Here is an 8,052-nt window from a genome sequence, read left to right as displayed (position 1 = left end):
ACCCCACCGCAGCCGCTCAGGAGGCGGCCGGCGGCCCCGGGCCCCCGCTGTCACCTCTAATTGGGACACGTCCTGCCCGCGCCGAGGCAGCGGTGACGGGTGCGCGTGCCGGAGGGTCCCCGCGGCTCTGCGTGGCCTGACCACATCCCACCCCCCTCTTGCAGCGGGGACGCCGTGTCCCTGAGGGGACACCCGCCCATGGGCCCACCTGGGCTTTGGGGACGGGGACATGGCGGTGGCGGCATCCCCAGTGTCCCCACTGGAGGTGGCCGAGGGGACACCAGCGCTTGCTGGGCCGATTTGGGGAGCCAAGCGGGGTCGGTCGTGTTGGGGTTGGCAGGAGGACCCCGTCCCCGGGGTGGGGGACATAGGCTCTGCCCCACGCGGGGACACAGACAGCAGACGGGGAGAGGTCACAGCTCTGCTTTACCATGGAGTCGCCCCGGGGTCGGGCAGCAAGGCGTCTCCCCCCCACCCCCCGGCCCCAGCGCAGCCCCCCAGCACGGGGCTGGCCGGAGATGTGGGGAGGGGGGGGCCACCCGTATAGACATCTGCGCGTCCTGTACATATATACACGCTGGCGGGGACCCGCCGGCCCCCGGCATCGCCCCGGGTGTGGGGAGGCAGCGGGGAGCGGGGTGCCATGGGGCCAAGCGGGGTGCGCGGCCAGGGGATGGGGGTGCAGTGGGGCAGCGTGGGGGGGGGGTCCCCCAGCCTCTTGCTGACCCCCAGCCCCCTGCGGCTCCCCAGCCCTGAATTAGCAGCCATGGGGTGAGCTAATGGGAAAGGGGGGTGTTGGGGCACCGTAGATTGCCTGGACCGCCGTGGGGGGGATGCCGTGGGGCTGGACCGCGGCAGAGGGATGCCGCGGGGCTGGAGAGTAGCAAGGGGAGGCTATAGGGCTGGACAGCAGTGGGGGGATGCCGTGGGGCTGGACGGCAGCAGGGGGGTGCTGTGGGGCTGGACGGTCATTGGGGGGATGCTGTGGGGCTGGATGGCAGCAGGGAGCTGAACCACAGCAGAGGGATGCCGTGGGGCTGGGTGGTTATTGGAGGACACGGTGGGGGGATGCCGTGGGGCTGGACAGCAGTAGGGGGATGCCATGGGGCTGAAGGGCCGTGGGGCGATGCCGTGGGTCCAGGCTCAGTCCGAGTAGATGATGAAGCCGGAGAAGGTGCTGTACTTGTTGTTGTTGCCGCCGTGGGCTTTGCCCCCGTCCAGCTTGATGAAGACCTCGTCCCCCGCGTCCAGGTGCAGGATGACGCTGTTGCTGGCGTAGTCGTAGTTCTGGTCGGCGTCCTGCGCGATGGCGCTGGCCCGCACCTGCGCAGGGGACACCCACGTTACCCGGCTCAGGGGACAGCTCAGCCCTCGGATCCCACGGGACACCCAGAGTCCCAAATCACCCACAGCCAGGGAGACCACCCACCAGCTCCAGGATAGCATGGGGTGCCCTGGATCCCCACCCATGGGTGAATGGGTCCTGGATGGATGTGGCTTCTCTCAGCATCACCCAGAGGCTCCCCCTGACCTGGCAGGCTCAGATGTGGGACCACAGCTCAGATGTGGGACTACAGCACTGGGTTCAGGTGTGGGACCATGGCTCAGACACAGGACCACAGCTCTGGGTTTGGATGGGGGACCATGGCACGGACATGGGATCATGGCTCCCGATTCAGATGCAGTACCACGGCTCAGACACGCAACACCATCTTTGGATTCAGATGTACAATGATGGCTCAGACATGGGACCCTGACTCCAGGTTTGTATGCAGGACCGTGGCTCAGACATGGGACCACGGTTCAGACACAGGAAGCTGCCTCCCAACTGGAGTGCAGGATCATGCCTCAGACACGGGACCATGGCTCCGGCTTCAGACACAGGACCATGGCTCAGACACAGGACCCCATCTCCGGAGTCAGATGTGGGGCCACAGCTCCAATGTGGGAGCCCAACTCCAGGTTCAGATGCAGGACCACGGCTCAGACATGGGACCTCATCTCTGGATTTGGATACGGGACCACAGCTCAGACCCTGGACCCTGACTTGGTTCAGATGCAGGACCACAGCTCAGACACGGGACCCCATCTCCTGGTTCGGATGCAGGACCACGGCTCAGACCCAGGATCCTGGCTCTGGATTTGGATACAGGACCATGGCACAGGCACAGGACCCCATCTCCCGATTCGGATGCAGGACTACAGCTCAGACACAGGACTCCATCTCCCAGCCCAGCTCCGAACCAACTTGATGAACCCAGCACATCCCCACGCATCTTCCCATGAGCTTCACAGGGGCCATGAGCCTGTGGCAAGGGCTGAGCCAGCTGAGCTCAAATCCCCCAAAACCAAGCCTCGCTGCTCACCCAGATCCCTACCCGCTGCAGGGCTGGATGCTCCCCCCAGTAAACATTTCCTCAGTGCCGGAGGACAAGGCCGGGAGGTGCCGGCAGAGCCGGAGGTGCCGTAACTGCCTGGAAAAGAAGCTCTATGGCTGGAGCCTGCTGCCGCTGCAGAATTATTTGGGTAATCAAATCTATGCTGGCGCCTTGCAGGGAGATCGCGTGGCGCTGGGTGACAGTGACAAGCCGGCAGGTAAAATCCCAAGTGAAATGCAAAAGCGATGCACTGGGGAGAAGATGCTCCTAATTACAACCGACAAGAATGGGCTTTTAATTGGCTCACGCTGGGCAGGGAGGCACCGCCAAGCAGCTGAGGGGTCCCAGAGCTGGCAGGGGAAGGAGGGGTGTCCCCATGGATTCCTGTCCTTTGCCACCACGACAGGGGGCCCAGGGGTCCCCTCCTCCTTGGGAATGTAGCTGCATCTCCCTGAGCCCACAGACAGCCTGTGATGGTGTGGTCAGACACTGTTAACTCTGGAACCTACTGATGGTCCAGCAGGGGGTCCCATAGGGCTTGCTCTCACCCATGAAGCCACATCCCTCATGCCATCACCAACAGTGTCACTTCATTAAAAGTCACCCTCTGTCTACCCCACCACCACAAGGGTCCCTGTCCCCAGGGTGGGGACACAGTGAATCACAGTTGGTCACAGTGTCCCAGTCTCCGGGGAATGCTGCCTCGCCTGGGGTTGTGCTGAGGAAGAGGAGGGGGGGAAGAAGCAGGAGGGAAGGAGAACCAGGAAAAGCTGTTTGGCGCTGGGCTCTGCTGCCATCGTCCCCCCCACTGCAGCCAGAGCCGCCCGGTGCCATCCATCTTCCCTCGTTAAGGAGCCACCTCGTCACCACGCGCCCGCCAGCCCTTCGCACTAACCAGGGAAGATAAATGGCAGCGCCAGGTCCGGGTTGAGCCTCTCCCAGCACCGCAGTGGCAGAGGAGGTGGGGGCTGCCACTACATCCCCCCCCCGATGGCCTCATCCCACTCATCCTGCTCTGTGCCTCAGTTTCCCCATGCTGCTGCCAGGCGCAGCCCCTAGAGGTGGGAACCATGGGGGGGACATGGCCCCGGGCCCCGGTGGCTGGCTCTGTTGCAGCCACTGTCACTGACACCAGTGACATCGCTGGGGTGGTGTCACCAGCCCTGGGGACACTGTGGGATGGGGATGGTCCCCAACGTGGCCGGCTGTGCCCAAGGGCCTGGGTCTGTCGGGGGGACGGGGCAGCGGGGCGCTCCCATGTCGAGGCTGAACCGCTCACAGTGATGCTTGGCACTTCGGGGACACCACGTGCCCCACACGTCCCAGCAACTGTGGTCACCACGGCCCAGGATGCCCAAGGCATGGCAGCGGGTGCCCCCCCTGGACCCCTGGGTGCAGCAGTGGGTGCCCCCCAGGACTTCTGGGCCTGACGGCGAGTGGCCCTCCAGGACCCCCAGGTGCAGCAGCAGGTGCCCCCCCCCAGGACGCCCTGGGCACGACAGTGGGTGCTCCCCCAGGACCTCCAGGCACAGCGGTAGGTGCCCCCCCAGGACAGTTGGGCACAGTGACAGATGCCCCCCAGGACCCCCAGACATGGTGGCTGGTGCCCCCCCAGCACCCCTGGGCACAGCAGCGCGTGCCCTCACAGACCCCCTGATCATAGCAGTGGGTGCCCCCCAAGGACCCCCAGACACGATGGCAGGTGCCTCCCCAGCATCCCCGGGTGCAGCAGCAGGTGCCCCCCCAGGACCCCCGGGCACAGCAGTGGGTGCCCCCCAAGGACCCTCGGACGCAGTAGCGGGTGCACCCCAAGGACCCCTCAGTGCAGCCCTGTGTCTCCACAGAGAGGGTCCCCTGGGGACCGTCCCCAGGCCCCCACCCACGGGGACCCCCCTGGGGCTGTGTCCCTCCCCAAGCCGTGGCACGGCCACACACCCCTTCGGCCCTCACCCCACCGTGGGGACCCCCACCACAGGGACCCCAAAACTGCCCCGGCCGTCCATCCAGCATCTCCCCTCATCCCGCTGCCCCACTCGCCTCCTCTACAGGCTAATACAAATAAGAATAATTAATGCTAATTAACCAGCAGGAGCAGCTCCCTCCCAGAGCCGGGGCTCCCCTGGCTCTCATTAACTCCAGCCCTGATGCAGCGGTGAGGGGCTGCGCCCAAAACTGGCAGCACCCAGAGGACAGTGGGGGGTCAGAGGGGCCCCCCCCAAGTTATAATTCCCTCAGACAATGCCGAGATCGACCCTTATCTTTCGGGACCACCCCCTGGCGCCCCCAACCCCCCCAGCCTTGCCAGGGACGGGGTATTTTTGGCAACAAAACCCTAATTAGCCCCAGTTTTTAATTATTTGGGGCATTTCTGGGGTACCTTTTTTAAACTCTCCCGCCAGTGCCAGCCAGCTGAAGCGCTCCCCTGCCTCCCGAGCCGCTTCTTTATAAATATTGGAGCAGCGATACCGCGTTAGTAATTAACCACCGGTTAATTAGGCTGCATCGCGCGCCCGACCGAGCGCGGTTCCTCTCGATGAGGGGCTCCGTATCTTCTGGAAATTCATCCGGTAGCGCCTGGGTGCATTGATCCCCCACTGAGCCGGGGGGGGGGGGGGTGTCAGAGCTCAGCGGGGGGCAGGAAGAGGCAGAAAGGTTTGGGGGGGTCCCTAAAAATATTTTGGGGGAGGAAAAAGGGGGTGAGGTGTTTTTTTGGGGATGCTCAGTCCAGAGTTACATGGATGCTGCTTGGGTGAAAGAGTCGGTGGTGCCAAGCGTCACTGGGACCCCCCCCCCAAATTTGGGACTGGGGGGAGAAAGAGAGACAAAAATATCCCCAATAAAAGAAAATTTAAACTGTTCAGATGGAGAAAAAATGCCAAGCGGCTCCTGCCCCCGCTGCACTCCTGGCTCAGAGGTTTTTGGAGCTGAGGGGTGAAGCGTGGTGGCCGTGCCACGGCTCCCACTTTCCCCCCCACCCTGGCTTTTTGGGGGGTTGATAACTCAATTTTGGGTTAATTTGGTGTCATCTGTCCTTGGGACGGGGATGCACCGTGGGGCTTGGTGCCAGGAGAAAATGATGGGAAGTGGGAGCGGGGCAGGATGAATCCTGGCGAGGACGCCAGCCACAGTGACACCCAAGGGAATTGAGCTCGGGTGACATTTAGGGGGTCATGGCCACATCTTGTGCCTCAAGTCGTGGCCGGGGGGGGACACAGTGTGGGAAAGGGGCAGCATTTTGGGCATCACCCAAAAACTGCAGGGATGGAGAGGCTGCATCTCTGGATTGGGAGAATTTTTGGATGGATGGGGTCTGGAAGGGATACCAGAGCAGGGTGGGGGTCAGGGACAGAGCCAACCTCGGGGTGTGTCCCCCTCATGGTGTCCCCATGCAGCCTGGCCGGGGATGGGGACATCTCTCCCGACACAGCAGCAGCAGAGCTGGCTCTGGACTGGGAGTGCAGCACCCCAAAAGCAGGGCAGGCACTACCGCCATCCGGGCCACCGCAGGCACTGTCCCCTGCGGAAGAGCCCTGTTCCCCCCGGGAAGTCCCAGCAGGGATGCTGACATGGCTGGGGAGGGCAGGGCACCCTGGGGACACAGCAGGGACACCCCAAGGCACCCTGAAGGCACAGCAGGGCATGTCTCCGGGGCCAAGGAAAGGACTGAGGGGACCCTTGGGGACACATCAGGGCAGCATGGCTACAGTGGCAGACCATGTCCCCAGCACTGGGAGAGGAATGGGGCACCCCAGGGAACATCTCCGGGAATGGGAGAAGGATGGAGCACCCAAGGGATGCACCCAGAGCCATCACTGTCACCAGGAGAAGGATGGGACACCCTGGGGGATCATCTCCGGGGATGGGAGAAGGATGGGGCACCCCAGGGATGCAGCTCTGGAGCTGGGAGCAGGACAGGGCACCCCAGGGATGCACCCAGAGCCCATCATCGCTACTGGGAGAAGGATGGAGTATCCTGAGGATGCATCTCTGGAGCTGGGAGAAGGACAGGGCACCCCAGAGGTGCATCTCCATGACCAGGAGAAGGATGGGGCACCCCAGGGACGCATCCAGAGCCCATCATCACTACCGGGAGAAGGATAGGGCACCCTGGGGCTGCATCTCTGGGGCCAAGAGAAGGACGGGGCACTCCAGGGGTGCATCTCCACGGCTGGGAGAAGGATGTGGCACCCCAGGGATGCACCTAGAGCCCATCATTGCCACCAACAGAAGGATGTGGCACCCTGGGGATGCATCCCTGGGGCTGGGAAAAGGATGGGGCATGCCGGAAAAGCACCCAGAGCCCGTCATCGGCACTGGGAGAAGAATGCGGCATCCTGAGGGTTCACCTCTGGGGCCAGAAGAAGGATGGAGCACCCTGGGGGTACATCCCTGGGGCTGGGAAAAGGATGTGGCACCCTGAGGAAGCACCCAGCACCCTTCTCCGGTGCTTGGGGGGCAGCGACAGCTCCCGTCCCCGCGGTGGGGCTGGTAGCCGGGATGGCCAGCCCTTACCTGACCGTTCTTGCAGAGGTCGGCCCACATGCTGGTGCCATCGCCGCCGCGCATGAGGACGTGGTAGGTGAAGAAGTAGGTGCCGGGGATGGCGCAGGTGAACTTGCCGGAGGCGGCGTCGTAGCTGTTGCCCAGGTTGGTGACCACGTCGTCGAACTTGAGGACCTCGTAGCCCTCGTGGGGGTTCTTGAGGCCGGCGTAGAAGGCGACGCGCGGCACCGTGCTATAGGTAGCCGCGCTCACCGCACCCGTAGCCCCCGGTCCCGGTAATCCCGGGGGTCCCGGTCGTCCCGCTTCGCCCCGCGCCCCCGCCGGTCCCGGGGGTCCCGGTTCTCCCGGCGGTCCCGGGGGTCCCGGTTTCCCCGGTCGCCCCGGTTTGCCTTGGGGACCTTGCACCAGGGTGGAGGGCGGCGGGAGGGGGCCGCGTTCGGCCGGTTGCGGGGGGGGGCGCGGCGGCGGGGCCGTAGGGCTCGCAGACCATACGGCAGGTCCCCAGCATCTCGTACCGGCCGTCGGTACCGGCGGAGCTCACCAGCACCGGGATGAGCACCACCAGCACCAGCACCATCACCACCCCCGCCGCGGCCGCCAGTAAAGTTTTCCGGCCCAGGCTGAGCCGCCGCCCGGCCGGGGCGCGTTGTCGCCCGGGGGTGGGAATGGTGCCGGTGGGGGGGGAGCAGGGCGGCGGCGGCGGCGGGGGTGGGGGGGGGGCTCGGGGGTGGCGGCGGCGGTGGCCGCTCCGCTGCGCTCCGCTGGCTCCGGTGCGCCCCGCTCCCGCCCAGGCCACGCCCACCCGCCCGGGACACGCCCACCCGCCCGGGACACGCCCACCGACACGCCCACTCCCCTCCCCGGGTCCGCCTAGCGACACGCCTAGTCCCGCCCCTGGGCACGCCCACGCATCGCGCTGGGCGGGGAGACACGCCCACCCCGCCTCTGACACGCCCCCCCCTGCAGCCACCGCCCCCCCCCCCCCCCCCGCGGCCCCGGTGCCGCCCGCGCCCGCCCCACCCGTGACCCCCGGTTTCTCCGTGGGACCCCGGTCCCGCCGGCCCCGGCTGCCCCCCTATGCCCCCCCCCTCCACCGCTGGGGACCCCTCCGTAGCCCCCTCGCCGTCCACGCGTGGACCGTCCCCTCGTGGCCACCCCCGAGCCCCGCCCT

The 8,052-nt window shown here is 65.5% G+C and overlaps 1 protein-coding gene across 1 annotated transcript; it reads right to left on the bottom strand.

Annotated features, from left to right (window-relative positions):
* Positions 1 to 409: 409 nt before the first annotated feature.
* C1QL1 (complement C1q like 1) lies at positions 410 to 7,709 on the bottom strand. The gene is given in 3 exon segments (XM_030023506.2): positions 410 to 1,323; positions 6,891 to 7,305; positions 7,307 to 7,709. Coding segments are annotated over 3 exon segments (747 nt in total). The 5' UTR covers positions 7,459 to 7,709; the 3' UTR covers positions 410 to 1,143.
* Between the last annotated feature and the right edge of the window lie 343 nt (positions 7,710 to 8,052).

This window comes from Aquila chrysaetos, chromosome 8 (assembly GCF_900496995.4).
Source record: "Aquila chrysaetos chrysaetos chromosome 8, bAquChr1.4, whole genome shotgun sequence".
In the NCBI taxonomy this organism is placed as follows: Eukaryota; Metazoa; Chordata; class Aves; order Accipitriformes; family Accipitridae; genus Aquila; species Aquila chrysaetos.
This window is presented reverse-complemented; position numbering and strand designations above follow the sequence as displayed.